The following is a 16,652-nucleotide window of genomic DNA, read 5'->3' on the forward strand; positions in this document are numbered from 1 at the left end:
TAATTTCCCAGAAAGGAAAAAACATATACTTCATACTTGATATGTGCAATAAATTCTTGTTAAATAACTTTTGCTATATATAAAATGTATAAAATAGAACAAAACTGACCAAGTTTATGATGCCATGGCATATTACTAATATATGGAGATTTATTAATAATAATCCTTGGCTCTTCCCTAGTGCTTTTATCCCAAAGTCTTAAAGCACTTTAAAAACATTAATTGATTATTATCCCCATTTTACAGATGAAAAAAACCTAAGGAACAGAGAAGTTAAGTGATTTGCCAAAAGTAACCCAGCAGGTCAGTGGCAAAACTAGGGATAGGACTGAGTCCCTGTTCTATCTATGGCAAAATGCTCTATTCCCACTAAGTAAATTCACTGTATCTTAAAGATGTTTCACACCATGTATTTTAAAAATCATGAAAATTGGCCAGTTTCATAAAATTAAAATTTTTACAGTGGCAACTTCCCTCCCTCCCCCCACATAAGCACAGAAGGCTACTTAAAAGATTAACTACCCAGCTGTGTAAGTAAATAGTGTTTTATTTATTCTTGCTTAAACCTAAGTACGTTTAAATACTAACTGGCACAGAAGATACGGAGCTAGCCCTGGATTCTCTTGTTTTGTTATTGGGCATGGCAATGGTACAACAAGATACTCCTACTGTGGCTTCAGGCAACTCATCTTCCTCAGTCCATTCATTAAGATCTGGATTATAGCTCTGAATGCACTTCTTATATTTCTTTTCTATTTCATTCCAGCCACCCACCAAGTAAATTTTCCCATTAAGAACTGAAGCACCTGCAGTGCTCACTCCAGTTGGCAGGGGAGCAGCATAACTCCATTGGCCAGCATAAGGATTGTAGCACTCAACGGGGAGGACATCAACCCTTTCACCCCGACCTCCCAGTTGGGACCCACCCATGATGTAGACCCTCTCCCCAAGGGAAACAGCACAGTGCCAACCTCTTGGAGTGCTAAGGGTGGATTTATCCTGCCAGCTATCATTGGTGGGGTCATACATACACACAGACCGGGAGTAAGCACTATTTATGTAACCTCCTGTGACCAGAATCCTACCATCTATGACTGCACTGGCATGGCAGCACCTTGCCACCTCCAGTGCTGCCTTCATTTGCCACTGGTTAACTGCAGGCACATAGCATTCAACTGAGGATAGACACCCTTCAGAGTTGCGACCACCCACTGCAAAAAGGAGGCCATTGAATACATTCAGGCTAAAATGGGTGCGCTTCTGATTCATATTGGCCAGGTGAATCCATGTGTTGAAACGAGGATCATATCTGCAAGCATTAAAAAAAGAGGATAACTGATGCAATCGAAATACTCAAATATTTCTATGGGAAGGCCTACACATCTGCCACTCTATACTTTTAAAATTGTGGGGCTTCTAAATCATTGTGTTTAATTTTTATTGTTTGGCTATTGCAATTCACTTGAACTGAAAGTTGGAGGTTTTGTTAAATTCCAATTTAAAAATAGGTTTAATTCTTTAAGAAATGTATCTTTGTCATTTCAAAAATAGTTTTGTCATTAAAATCTGGCATGTACTGAGCACATAATTTGATCTAATTACTTTTAGTAATTTGATTTTTTTATGAAGTTAATCTCCTAAGAATCTTGGAAAGTGACTACTGTGACTGTACAGTATCTATATTTTAGATAAAATTTTCCTTTTTTTTCTACAATTTTGTTTACTTCAAATGTGTCTTGTAATGTGCATCTCAAGATTTTATATGACTGGTTTTTAAAAAGTGACATATTGGGTCCTTTATAATAATTACATAATCATATTTATTAAATTTGTTCTCATATGATATATGCAGTACTGTACCTGGTAATATGCTCTTTTATGGCCCAGTATTGCTGCCAGTGAAGTCAATAGGAATCGTGCGAACCACTCCAATGTGAGCAGTATTGGGCCTTTTGGTAGTAGTAATTAAGAAATACTTACAAATTGCCATATAAATTCTATCTTCCAAGCCCTGCACAAACATTTTAAACTGTACATTTATGTCAGTAAAAATATGCATTTTAAGTATTTAGGGCCAACCTGACAACGACTTATTAATGCAAAAAATCCTTTTTCAGAGAAAGTTTCATTAAATTCACTGGGACTGTTAGTATCAATAAGAATTTGCAGGATCGGGTCATGTATATAAAAAAGTTTTTACAGTGCATTATATCAAAGATGCATACAGGTGTTTAATAAATGATCAAGGATCTGACGAATACATTAAAAACCAAGTAACACTGAAGGTCATATGCTGCCTTTGATCCAAAATGCAAATCCTGTGGATATCAGTAGTCATTCCACATTCACAGACACAGAGAGACAGAGGGTGCATGTGATCTTAAGCTCACTATGCAGATGAGAAAAAGCAAGGTATTTCAAAGCAAAGGCTGATAATCTGTTTTATACTCATACTGTTGTACTTATTTTCCACAACAGTGGAAAAGCTTCAGCTTCTGAAGGCTGCTTTCACATTATGAAAAATCTCTGAAAAACTTTCAATTTATTATTGATTCTGCATATTAATATGTATATTTTAGATATTTCCCTTTCATTGTTATTCATTTTAAATAAGATTTACATGAAACTAGGATCTTTGTTTCTTAACACCTCAACTGGTCCCACAAGTTAGTGTCTGCTGGAAGTGACATTCTCTATTCAAAACATTAAACATCTCCACAGCAACCAATTTGGAGATCACAAATAGAAAACTATGACTTATTTGGAAGGATAAAGGGGGAAGCAGATAAATCTTTAGGACCACATGTTCCTGTCTTCACAGGGTCCAGAGACCAGTAGATGGGCAGAGCTTACATATAAAAAGAGTGGGGAACAGCCTCTTGCAAGGGAAATATAAATAATAAGAGTTAACTCTTGTCTGACACTTTTCATCCATAACTCTGAAAGCAATTGTGCAAATGCAGAAAAGGGAAGTTACTTGCTCAAGGTCAATGGCAGAGCTAGGAATAGAACCTAGGTTGGGTCACTCTGAGTCCTGTGAGGAGTGACTATGTAGTCGTATTCTATCTCGCTGTTTAACTTCCACCATGCAGGCCACATAAAAAAATCTGTGGGCTGAGTTCTGCTCTGTAAAGGTCAGGCAGGGCCTGAAATAAGAGGGAGGAGCTGGGGAACCATCTCCTTTATGTAACATTCTGGTCTAGCAAATTGGCATAAATGACTAAAACAATCAATGAAACAACAGAGAAAGTGTTGCATTAATTCTCCCTGTAGACTCACCAACCCTTCTAGGGCCCTGTCTACACTTACTTGTGAGATTCAGCGGCAGTCGACGGGAGTTATGCAAAGTACGCAAAAAACTTGCATAACTCCCGTTGACTGCTGAGCTTCTCTTCTGCGCGCCATCTGCACTGCGCCAATGGGAACGCCGTCAATGCAGCGCTACGCTACTTTTGTAGCTGGTCTTAGTATGTCGATTTCTGGATCGACTGAGCGGGTCTGCACTGACCGCTCAATCGATCCAGAGAAATCAATCTGACGGCGGGTAGCCGTAGCCTAGGAGGGGTTATTTGGGCTCTTCTGCTGGGGGCTGTACTCAACAGCAGCAGAGTAACAGCTGTGTGGGCTGGGTAGCCTAGGGAGCTTGGAGCTGCTCAAAGAGAGGCACACAATTTAAACTTATATATTATTATTAGATAGATATACACTGAGATCTATGAGTTTTCCCATTTTCAGACCGTTTATGGCGTCATAATATTTATATAGCCATTATTCATTTAATTTTGGCTTGAGGTAGATTTTCTGATTTGGAGTTGTTTTTCTTTGTACATTTGTGATTATGCATCGAAATTTTGCATGACTTTAGTTGTACATTTGTAATAGGTAAAATTTTAAATATCTAATAGCATCCTTTTTCTTCCCTGCTAAAAATCTTATTTGGTTTTGCTATGTTTTGCACTCAAGCTTGGATTTGTTCCTGCACAATTCGGAATCTGCCTCTCCTTCCCTTATAAATAATCATTTACCTGCAGAAATTGCTGACAGCATGCTTGGCCTGGTTCCTGGCATCATTCTGGTCTTCACCACCAGCCACATAGAGAAATCCATCCATCACAGTCACACACTGATTAAAACTTTTAGCAGGCATTTCAGTAAGCTTCTTCCATCCATTTTCAGGATCTCTGTATAAGATGTCTCTGCTAAGGGACTTTTCTGTTAATGCTGGGCGTCCCCCAACAGTAACTAGGACTCTGAAACCCCCACGAATCCTTGTTCTCCTAGACTGCAGTGTATTCTGATTATATGGAAGCAAGTGGTAATTCATGGCATCCACTAGAAGTCTATGGCAGTCTGTGTCTTGCATCATTCTTGGTACAGTTTGAATATAATTGACCAGGTCTTGAGCGGAGATGGTACCAAAACGAATGTTGCCCAAGAGGTCTGCAGCATACTTTGTTCTTTTTTGGTCAAATTCCAGCCATTTTATTGCAATCTGGAATGCAACAATTTCAGAAGGCAACTGCAAGTCGTCATCTGCAAGGAGTTCATTGATCTGATCAAAAGTAAGTTTTAAGAACTGATCTGTTTCTGAAAACTCAATGAAGTTGTCTCTAATAAATCTCTGTGTGGCTTCTTTGGTATTTTTTAGTCCATATGTCTCTGCAATATTGGCAATATACATACAATTCTCAACACTGATTTCTTGCATCAAAAAATCAGAGCACATCTTTACAAGGGTGTGAATCTGAAGATAGACTGCAGTGGAAATGATACTACCTATTGTATATAGTGAGAGAGTTAGCTTTCCAGTGTAAGCATAGGTGATGACAGTGGCTAGCCCCAATGGGGATACATCATTGAGATCCACTCTTTGAGTAGATGGATCTTTCTTTAAGATGTTATGAAAGTAGTCGCTGCATGAAGCCATAAGCACCTTATGAACATTGAAGGATTTGGTTTTGGTACCAATAATCAAGTCACAAAGAAAATTTTCTTGCCTCATTCTACTTAGCCCTTCCAAGAGATTTGGGCTATAAGAAGAATCAGATACTTCACTTGAGATGCAGCTGAAACCATTCCCTACATCTAAGAAGCCATTCAAGCCATTTAGTTTATTTAGGGGGCCATCCTCCACAATTATAGTCATCTCATTGATATCTCCTTTGTTCTTTTTGACATTCTTCTTTTTAGGCGCCATGACTGCAATGGAATATCACAGCCAAAAGCTTGCTAAAAAAATACAATGGTAAAGTTTAGAGTTACATTTCAGTTACAAGTATTTAACATCTGAGTAATGACCCAACAAGGTTTAAACTTTATCAATAAATGGAACCACCATAAGAACTGAACACAAAGTAACATACTTTACTACTGACTGAAGCCTTTAAAAAAGTGTGTTTTATTGGACTGCATTGGGGTGTGGTTGCTAATAATAAATACTGAATGTGATTCTTTTGGAAATATAGTTATATATCAAGAATGCAACCAAATTAACTCTTGTTTATAACAAGATCACAAAAATCACGTTTCCCCAAGAAAGTAAAATAAGTTTGGCTAAGGATAAACTTTTAAAAAAAGAATAATATTTTAAAGTCTCTCAGGACCCAGACTTGTAACTTTTTTAGACAAAAACACAATAAAGGCATAGGATCTGATTCTGTGCTTGCTTTAAGAAGAGCTATTCCCAATTTACAGTGGGATAAATCAGTTCAGAATCTGACACACAAAACTTAAAAATGGGAAAAGTTTTTCACAAATAAAGTGTATGAAACATATAGGGAAAAAGTGCAATTTAGGCATGGTTTTGTGTATTTTTAGTCTCAGGATCTGAGCCTGAGTGCTTCCAGGATTGGGACTCTAGATTTATTAGGCTTGTGGTATACTATTTCCCATGTCATATTCACAGTATACTTCTACATACGTCTACATGTAATTTACTTTCCAAGCTTTCCCGTATTTACATCATACTGTCCATAATTTGAAATTAAGTGCCCACATTTCAGCATCAATTATTGAGGGTATTTCTGAAAAAAGCCTCACTTTGTTTTGTAATAGAATTTGTGCAAATTGATACAAACTTAGCAACAGGTATTAGCTTTCAGAAGCCATTTCTGTGTGTGAAAAGAATCCTCATTTTATATAACATTAGATGAATTGTTTAAATATGCATATGAACTATGGACAAATTCTTGCTCCCACTGAAGTCAGTGGCCAATGGCCAATTGTTGAATGCAATGGGAGAAGGCACTTTGTCTCCTTCAGTGGAGTTATTTCATTTACAAAATATAAACAAATTCACTTTAAAGAAAGGTCCTGGTCAATAATAATGCATCAATGCAAGGAATCACTGACACTAATGAAATACAGCATTATACCTCAGATACACTATTTCCTTGCAGTCTGACACAATTTCCTCAAATTCTGATCCTAACCTCCTAGAGAAGGACAGAACATGGAGGAATGCTGTGCAAATGATAAAATAAGCAAAGGCATCATTTACTAGACTTTTTAATAAGTAAGCCTCATCTTCAGTAATATTTCCTTCTAAAATCTCTATGCATCCAATTTCTCTAAAGCATGCAGTGTATAATAAGTCAGCATTTTAATTATAGAAAGGAATGGTTAGTTCCGCTGTAAGAATCGGGCACTTTTTTTTTTTTTTTTTTCCACTGGGTGATGGCTGTGTGCAGTGCGAGAGAGGCCCATGTGTGCTGAAAACGTCAGTGTCGGTGCATGCCAGAATGAGCTGAGATTCCAGCTGCTCCCCTCCTCCCTGGCTGCATTCCAAGAGCTGCATCTGTTGAAACCCATCAGAGTCAGTTCTAGGAATAGTAACACTCACACAGCAGCTTGCCATTTTAAGACAGGTTCAATTTAAGGTGTATTTGCCACTTTGGACACACTTTATTGTTTCAAATGACTATTTGCAACCTATTTAAACTACAGAAAGTGCAATATATATTTCATTGTTACAGACTGAAAAGGAGACCAAACTTTGGATGTGTTTACATATTCTATTCACAAGCTTTATAGATGGCTAGAAAATATTATCTTGGAAAGCAAAAGTGTGGCTTTAAATATTTTCAGAGACACAAGCTTTATAAACTTTAATGCATGCCCCATTTAATCATGAAAACAATTAAGAATTATTTTTAGATTCAGTAATTCGAAATGTTGTTTGTTATAAAAATAATTCTCCAAAGTTTTCCTTACCGTGTGTTTTTCTATCAACAAAAATTTAATGAGCTAGTTTGTTTTGATAAGCAGTCAATGAGTTAAATTACAGGAAATGCAAAAGCAAAGAAACAGATCAACCAATACACCATAAAAACATCCTAATTTTATTTTTAAGTTTTGCAATCCTCAGTTGATTTGGGTTTCATCAGCCTTTTGCCTTTCCATAGATAGAAGAGGTCATGTTGATTTGAGCTGAGGAATAATTCATGTCTAAGGACATTCCAGGTCCAAAGACAATGCTGAAATGTGCCAGATACAGAAAAAACTGTTGTAGAAACACGATGAAAATGACCAGCAAGTGCAGCAGCAGGAGCAACCTTACCTTCCTCAGCAATGCGCTGCCCTACAGCTGAAAAACCAGGTGTCAGTAGAAATGTCCCTTCCTAGGAAGAATGAGAAGAGAGAGAGAATGAGAAAGAGAGAGAGAGATCAGAGGCCACCTGACAAGTTCCAGCAATTGCAGTTGCTAGTGTGACCCTTTGCTGTCACAGTGAATAAAAGAGGCTGGTGTCTGTGCTCTGGGGCCCTTTAAAGTGACCCCTCCTCCTTCTCTGTCTCTCTCTGCCATCAAGGGAGGTTAGGTTTCCTTTGCTTGCCTGACTTTTAAAAATTAAGGAAACAAACTTGTTGCCTAGATATAAACATAGATGTGCAAGGGAAATATGGGGCAATCTCCAGGAAAGGGCATTCTCCTCCTAGGCAGCCTAATGTCAACCTCTCAGGGAGAAATTGTTTATGATTACTGTATTATTTATCCCAGATGGCAAAAATACAGTCTGATTCAGACCTCTTCTCTCCACATCCACAGTGTATGTCTCTTTCTGTCACTATGAGTTTAAGTAAATGCAGGCCACATATCTTATTCGGCTGCGAACTCCCACAACGTGTTAACTGCATTGCCATTCCAGAGAAATGCAAATGACCTTCTCCCCACAAGACAAGGGGCACTGGATGTCTCAGGGGGACAAGTAAAGGGATACTAATGAGCCTTTCATAGATTAATGGTTCAAACAGGATTCTGCCGTGGAGTTTTACTCAGAACATGAGGATTGCTTTTCAAGCCTGATGGTGGACTATGTCCCTGTGACGCTGAGCCAGCCAGGGATAAGCAACCAGCAGGCTGCTTGAACTGAAAGCAATCCTTAAGGATGTATTAGAAAAGAACTGAAATGGTAAACAGGGCCATTCCTTATAGGTAATTAGCAAAGCCATGTTAAATAGACTCCTGCTCTTGTTATGTTGGCTTGTGTTGTTAGAGAAGTCGATACTAATTGTATTTGTCTGTGTACTTATGGCCTTGTCTACACTACCAAGATAAGTTTACCTATGTTAGGTCGATTTACTGCCACCACATTAATTACTGCGGTATCTGACACCCACATTACCCTCCTTGGGTCAGTGGGGCGCATCCTCACCAGGAGCACTTCCACTGACCTAAGACAGGCAGTGTGGGAAGCTGAGAGCCTGGTCTCTCAGCTCTGCTAGCAGTCCCTGCTGGGAGCCTGGCTGTGCGACAGGCTCCTGGGCTCCCAGTGGGCTGCCCTCCCTCCCTGTGAGCTGGGGGAAACCAGCTGCCAGGAGCTGGGGGAAACCGCTTGGGGCTTCTTGCCCCTGGGGAATGGGGTCCAGCTGCCCCGGCTTCTCATTCTCCCCCACCAGGAGCTAGGCAGCCTTGTGAATTTCATGAGGCTTCTCCTCTTCACAGGGTCTAGACACCTGGGCTTTTTGCCTCGGCTGTCAGCTGGGAGCGGGAGAAGCTGCCTGGGGCTTCTCCCCTCCATGTGCCTGGGCTTCTTGCCCCCAGCTCCTAGCTGGGAGCAGGGGAAGCCACTCAGGGCTTCTTCCCTCATTGGGGTCCAGGCACCCGGCTTCTTGCCCTGACCCCAGCTGGGAGCAGGTGACAGACAACAGCCAATCTAAGGTATGCAGTTTCTATGCTGACCCTGCATCACCCTAACTACAACATAAGCCCTATACCTCTCGCTGAGGTGGTTTTATGATATCAGCATAGCGGGGGAATTACATTGGTGGGAGGGGTATTTTAATGTATATTCCTCCACTGTTTAGATGACTTTTGTTGACAAAACTCTGCAGTGTAGATCAGCCCTATATCTTGTTAGAAGTTTAACAATGTGATCTAATTAGCTTGTAGATGCTAAACTTCTTTTCCTGCTTATAATATTTCATTACTATATGCTATTGATTCAGAGTTCAAGAAGGGATATTAACATTTAGATGGAACTTGTGATGTACTAATATCATTGTCTTTATTTCTCTTTGAAGTTTGTAGTAAATTACCTATGAACTTCAAAGAGAAATAAAGACAATGATATTAGTACACCACAAGTTCCATCTAAATGTTAATGGTTAATGTTGAATGGTTAATTTCCTTATGCTAATGAATGCAACTAGTTATCCGTGTATGCCTAGGAAATAGAGATTTACTTCAGAGCAACAATGTACATTACCTATTCTTCATCCAAGGGACGCTTGTGTGATCATGAGCTGCCAAGAGACTTATCCGCTGGACTTCAGCTATAAAGGATCTTTTGGGCCTGATCTTTAGTATCGCAGATCTGCTTAAACTTTGTCAGAGAAAGTCTAAGTTGCATGACTGAGGTCTTCAAGTCTATGCTGGATTATCCCTGCAAATTTTCATGGAAGAATTTGAACAAACTCTGCATATGGACTGTCTATTGGACTATAACCTATTGAACTAATTCTAAAAGGACTTTTACAAATCAGTAGCCTCACCATCTCTGTTATGAAACTGACCTAGGAACTTTATATATATCTGTACATATAATGATCTGTTAACCACAGTAACTCTCTTTCTTTTCTTTTTAATAAATCTGAGATTTAGTTAATAAAAATTGGCTGTAAGCATATATTTGCATAAGATCTGAAATATTCATTGACCTGGTGGGTAATGTGTCCCATCTCTTGGGATTGGTAGAACTTCATATATGGTGAGTAAGATTTTAAGCAACTCTCACTATATAGACTTGGCTGTCTGGGTGGGAGCCAAAGGCAGGATTGCTTAAAGACACTTGTATTTTGGTTTCTTGATCACCAGTAAGGTATTATAGAAGCTGTTTGATTACTGGCTTGATGAAATCTGATTACAGAATAAACCACCAGTTTTGGGGATCTTTTGCCCTATTCTTTGCAGTTTGCCCTGATTAAGCATTCTCAGTATAGCCCCTTCAGCAACCATGGTCACAATCCCTCAAGCCGGTAGTTGTTTCTGAGATGTTTACAGCTGTCCAGTAGGAACTGAGCTCAGTTTACACGGGTCACTTGACCTGTGTAAACTGAGCTCAGTTCCTACTGGACAGCTGTCCACATCTCAGAAACAAACAAACAAATCTCCATCACAATTGGCACTAGTTGACATTTTTCCAATACTGAATGGATAGAGACTCCTTTCACTTCTGCAAGAGGTATCTACAGAGTAGGGTTGATCCTGTTGACGAGGTGGTGGTGCAGGCAATGCCACTATCGATCTTACTTCTGTATCTTAGATAAAAAGATAATTTCAGTCTCCTGAGGTCCATCAGCTCTCACCAGCGATAGCCCGACTACAGTCCCAACCCCTCCAAGATGAGATACATGCAAGCAAAATACTAGTACTCCAGGATGTGGTATTGGCCATACAGTATATGGTGCTCTTTCCCCTGAGTTCATACTGAACCAAACTCCTGTCATAGTGCTAAGACATGCTGCGTTGCTAGAGCTGCCATCTTCTGGATAAGATGTGCAGTGTGCAAAACCAATGCTGTGACAAGTTGTCATCATAAAAAGATTCCATGGTACATTTGCAAAAGTAGGGGCATTGACCCCAATATGCCAGACAATTCAAATGTAATGGTAATTCCATTTTGCCTACCTAACAATCCCTTTTCTAATGTAGATTTGATACATTCATTTTAATCCACTTCCTAATATTTCTTTAAAGCATGAAAGATGCTATATAAGTATAGCAATTTTTATTATAACTAAATTGACTTTTTAAAAATCCACTGCATACCATGAATGTAAACACTTTTTGTGAGCGAGTCACTGAGCTGCACAGATTTAGGGCAAAAGCTTGGTCCCATTGACCTCAGTGACAACACTCCCATCCAGAGGCAAGCTGGCCAATAGTCAGAGTGCTAATTTAGGACTCAGAAGGTCTCAGTTCAAGTCCTTGCTCCACCAAAGTCTTCCTGTGTGATCATGGGCAATCTTAAATCTCTCTGTGCCTCAGTTCCCCATTTGTAAAGTGGAAATTGTCTACTTTACAGGAGTGTTGTGAAGCTAAATATAGTAGAGATTGGGAGGTGTTCACATATGACAGTGATGGGGGCCATACAGGTACCACAGATAGGATGGAGTCAGGATTTAACCCTCTGTCCTGTCACTGTGTTATCAGACATGGGGAAGTAACAAAAATGCCAGACAACTTATAACAACAGGTTGTTGTACCCTAGTATCAGTAAATGCAGAGGGCTTCCAAAGCCACCATTGGTTCCAGTCCATCATCTGTAGCACCTCTGATGGGAGAAACTCCTCATCCATTTCTGTGACTTTAGCACTGACGTGTTGGTTGACTTCACCATTTTACTCTTCCCACCCTAAGGACAGAGGCTTCCCAAGACATTTTGGCACAAGGTACAGTTTTCTCTCTCACACACAATTCAAAAGACCGACCCTAATTACAGCTGCTTGTTAAACAACATAAATTATTTAAGAAAAATAGGTAAAATAAAGCAAAGCATTTACTTTTCATCATTCATAGACTCATATAGGGGTACACATTTCTGTCAGTATGCCAAGTCACTACTCTTGTCTGAAAATTTTCTTATTCCATGATGCCCACGATAAGCGAGTCAAACTTGTTGAGTGGATCAGATCCTCAGCTGTGGTTGAGCAGCACTTGAAGGAGTGGGATGGGTGAGAGGTGCAAAGGTGCTTTTTGTGCCCAACTATTCCTGGGTTGTCCATCCACCAGGCTGCAGCCTTATAAACAGTGACTGTCAATGGCCTTCAGCAGATGGGGATCACTGGGGCATAAGGGACTTCCAGCCTCATCCCTTCCCCAGGTCCCCTCCAAGCCATGACAGACAGTAGGATGCACTACAACAACTCTATGCCATCTGAGGATCCTACTAGACAGGGAGGAATCTTTATGTTGGATGGGATCTGGGCTGTTATATAAAAATTAAAAAAGATATTAAACAAATGCTTAACAGAACCACCAAGAAGGGCATATGCCTAAAATGAATAGTTGTATTACTGTATTGCGGCAACTTGCATTCATCCTCCTCATCCCTTACCCTACTGTGTGTCATCTGAACACTCCTTCACTTCTTGTGTCATGTTTAATGATGTAAGGTCGTCCAGGTAGGGATCATGTCTTTTCAAATCTTTTGGGAAGCTCTTGTGTTTGCTATAGAATAATAATAATATTTTTCATGACATATCTGGACTTGTCCTTTCTAGCATCCTCTCCTGGAGGAGTCTTGCTGTGTAGAGAAAACCTGAAATGCTGTCATAGGGAGACACTGTAGCAAATTTCATGATGATAAAAATATTACAAAAATAATTGACTACCACATCCCTTCTCTCTATTTAGTTACTTATATGGCCCTCATCACCATAGTTCCTAATGGATTTTTATCCTTACTACACTCCTGTGAAGTAGGGAAACATTATCCCCTTTTCACTAAAGGGGAACTCAGGTGCAGGGTAGGTTAAGCAAGGTACAGAAAGTATGTGGTTGAGTCCAAACTTGAACTCTGGTTCCTTGAGTCCAGTGCCACCCTTCATCATGGTGCACGTGGCAGGACTATATGAATTGTTAACTGCACCTGCAAATCAATGTCTGTGAAATCATGGTGTCTTCAAAGCTTCTTAAAGGTTTCAATGGCTGGTGGAAGGGGCAAGGTTTGCTTTGGGGGTGGTGGTGCTAGGGTTGCCAACAGTCCAATACTACAAGGGACATGCCTTATTTCAATAGAAAATTGCATGTCCCATATTAAATCAGTACAGGACATCTTTTACCCCTATTTCAACAGCAGGGGGCCAGTACCCACGAATGCATCTTCTACTCCACTCCTGACCCTGGCTCTTCAGTGCTGAGCAAGGAAAGCTCAAGCATCAGGGTTGGGAGGAGAGTGGAAAGATGCACCCGTGAGTACTGGCTCCCTGCTGCACAGGGTTCCCTGCTGACTCCAGTCCTTGAGCCCAGCCCCAGCTGCTTTCCTTGTGCATGCTCTGTCTGGCAGGTCAAGTGCACATGGCTGTGTGCCCTGGAGCTGTGCTGAAGGGTTAGGGTGAGGACCAGGCTCTATCTGGCAGGGAGGACAGTATTCCCAGGGTCCAGCCTCCCTGCTCACAGAATCTCTGCCAACGTCCCCAGTAGGGTGCACAGAGTTGCAGCAGGCAGACCAGCAACTGCAGCCTCCAACTTGGCTTGGGATGCTTGTGCAGAACCTGACCAGGAGTCACAGCGGCTGTGGGCCCAGCACCTGCAGCCCTGGGTTCTCTGCAGCATCCAGAGCTGGAGAGAGAAACCCTAGGAAGCATGGAAGCAGGAGAAAAGGGATTTGTCCCCTGAGATTCAAGTCCAGATTGGAGACATCTGATGTCTGTCCCATATATTTTAAAAACAATGTTGGCAACCCTAAAGAGCAAGCCAGGGCATCCTCCACCACTGCGTGGGTACAAACCCCGCCGGGGAGAAAAGTCATCCCGCCATAGTGATGATGTTGATGATGATGCAGGGGACAAAAAGCCAAGCCAAGCCTTTGCCTTCTTCACATCTGCTCCCAAAACAGAAAAGAGATTGGAAGAACCTCTCCCCCAGTCACTGATGAAGAGATGGGGGCAATATGGGCTGCTTCCAGAGTCACAGACCTAACCTGAGGGAGGGCAGAGCGAGGGAGCCCAAACTTAACCCTGGGGTAGTGGTGTCAGTGAGGGCTCTGCTGCTCCAAACTGGAGAAAAGACAAACCTGAGCCGGGCGAAAACATTTGGGGACAAACAAAAAACCACCAGGGAGCCAGGTTTTCAGCAAAACGTTTCATTCGGTTTTGAGAGCCAGGGTGGGGGAGGGCAGATCTGTGACCAGATGGCCTGATTTTATCTGGACAGTCCTGCTATGCGGGGCGTTGCCTTAGACAGGTGCCTATCCCCCTGGCCCCCGACCCGATTGTTCACACGTGCTCTCTGGTCACCCTCGATCGGACCAATTAGCACAGCTTCTCTCCCCCCCGAGGCTGGTGGCCCGATCGCGGCCATGCCCCCTCCCCACGCGGTCTCTCTCAGATCCCGGGCCGGGACCCACAGAGCTGCAAGCCTGCAGGGCTCCAGGCGGGTGGCGTTCGCTTCGCGACCCGCCCGGCGGCGAGGCGCTGCTCAGAGCTCCGCCCCACCAGCGGCCAGCGCGTGAGCGGCGAGTAACCCGGGCTGTGGCGCTCTGGGGGGCGCTGCTATAAGAGGCGCTGCCGGGGGGAGGCGCTTGGCCCGCGGAGAGCGCGAGGGCGGGGCTGCCCGGGCGTGGCGCGTGACGGCTGGAGCGCTGCAGAGCTTTGCCATGGCAGAGGCCGGGAGCGTGGCGCTAAGGGTCTTGCAGCTGAAAGAGCGGCTCAGCCAGACCCAGGATTCCGGGAAGGTACCGCCTCGCTCCCGTGCCCCGCCCCTAGCCCGGGCCCGCCTAGGGGAGAGGAGGCGGAAGTCCGCACCCTGCTGCGGGGGGCTGGGTTGGGCTGGGGGCTGTTTCTCTGGCTGGCTGTCCCGAGTGGCCCCCTGCAAATGAGGCTGCGGGATCGGTCCGGCAGGTCCCCCAGCAAACGGGGAGTTTGTGGGTTCATTGCCTTCAGCTGATCACCCCTGACTGCTTTTCACTTAAGCTTCTACTTCATCCTGAGCACCCAGATCCATGTATCCCCTCTGGCACGTGTTAAGCCTGAAACGTCTGCAGCTTTAGCTTCTTGCATAGCGTCGTGCTGAATGGCCTGCGTGGTCCAAGCACGGTTATTGTTCAAAGTCCCTGACCAAGACATTAAAGAGCCATTGGTGATGGTGGTAGCAATGAATGAATGAATGCATTGGTGAGGCCGCATTTAGAATATTGTGTCTAGTTTTGGGCCCCCCACTACAAAAAGGATGTGGACAAGTTGGAGAGAGTGCAGCGGAGGGCAACAAAAATGATTAGGGGGCTGGAGCACAGGACTTATGAGGAGAGGCTGAGGGAACTGGGCTTGTTTAGTCTGCAAAAGAGAAGAATGAGGGGGGATTTGATAGCGGCCTTTAACTACCTGAAAGGGGGTTCCAGGGAGGATGGGGCTAGGCTGTTCTCGGTGGTGGCAGATGACAGAACAAGGAGCAACGGTCTCAAGTTGCAGTTGGGGAGGTCTAGGTTGGACATTAGGAAAAAGTTTTTTACTAGGAGGGTGGTGAAGCACTGGAATGGGTTACCTAGGGAGGTGGTGGAATCTCCATCCTTAGAGGTTTTTAAGCTGAGGCTTGACAAAGCCCTGGTTGGGATGATATAGCTGAGGTTAGTCCTGCTTTGAGCAGGGGGTTGGACTAGATGACCTCCTGAGGTCCCTTCCAACTCTATGATTCTATGAATACCCACTGGAGAAAGTCAAATGTCTATTTGATGTGCACAGCAAATCGAACTGAAAAAGAAGCCTATAAGGAGGTGCTTACAAACAAGCTTAAAAAGCAATAGGAATAAAATCTGAAGCTGTTAGTTTGTAATGTACCTTGAAAGCAAAATATAAAGTTTCTTTAATTTTTATATAGTGGCATTTACTTTAACTTGTTTAAATGATCTAACTTTTACCCTTAATTACATCTTGAGGTTCATGTTTGCTAAATCTGGTGTTTATTCCCATGCATCTTACGTTTCATGTAAGTGTTTAATATCTCTAAGGGAAGCCATGATGATGGTATAACAATGCTATTAAAATGCTGGTCCCATCAACGCTGCCTTACATGAGTAGCCCTGTTGAATTCACTGGGACTGCTCAGATGTATAATGTTACTCTTGGATCATTGCTTAAGCTAAATCCTTTCTTTTTCATCTGTTTTGCTATTCAAGTGGCACTGAGCATGGAAGAGTGGTTTTAAGCTAATTTGTAAGAGCAAATTCTCTAAATTCAAAAGTAAAAGGATTGATATGTCAGTACTAGCTGTATTCTGAAAGTTGGGTGCCTTCTGGTGGCTGCGGGAGGTCATCTGTAAGAACAGGTCTGTAATGAGTTACTTTATAAACTAATCTTGAAAAGCTACCCAAGGTCAGTTGGCCTTTGTTGTAATTTCTCTTAGGTTGTTTTGAGCAAGGCATGCTAACTTTATCCAGTTTATAGGGATACACTTTTCCTTATGGGGAAACTCTCTAAAATAGTAGGGCTTTATGATG

The 16,652-nt window shown here is 42.3% G+C and overlaps 2 protein-coding genes across 3 annotated transcripts in view; one reads left to right on the top strand and one right to left on the bottom strand.

Annotated features, from left to right (window-relative positions):
- Positions 1-531: 531 nt before the first annotated feature.
- KLHL31 (kelch like family member 31) lies at positions 532-7,699 on the bottom strand. Its single transcript, XM_067565531.1, has 3 exons — positions 7,559-7,699; positions 4,026-5,229; positions 532-1,309 (listed from the first exon to the last, which is right to left on the bottom strand). Exons 2-3 carry the CDS (start codon positions 5,195-5,197, stop codon positions 577-579), a joined length of 1,905 nt encoding a protein of 634 aa, XP_067421632.1. The 5' UTR covers positions 5,198-5,229; positions 7,559-7,699; the 3' UTR covers positions 532-576.
- Positions 7,700-14,703: 7,004 nt separating this feature from the next.
- Positions 14,704-16,652, top strand: part of LOC137164600 (elongin-A-like) — a 50,362-nt gene continuing 48,413 nt past the window's right edge. The window contains exon 1 of one of the 2 annotated variants that reach the window (XM_067565469.1): positions 14,704-14,894. In XM_067565469.1, coding sequence (XP_067421570.1) covers positions 14,817-14,894 — 78 coding nt within the window. In that variant the 5' untranslated portion in view covers positions 14,704-14,816. The remainder of the gene's footprint in view (positions 14,895-16,652) is intronic. The other variant, XM_067565468.1, reaches the window with a different exon arrangement.

This window comes from Emydura macquarii, unplaced genomic scaffold (assembly GCF_026122565.2).
Source record: "Emydura macquarii macquarii isolate MOO-44397 ecotype Brisbane River unplaced genomic scaffold, CSIRO-AGI_Emac_v2 contig_2680, whole genome shotgun sequence".
Classification (NCBI taxonomy): Eukaryota; Metazoa; Chordata; order Testudines; family Chelidae; genus Emydura; species Emydura macquarii.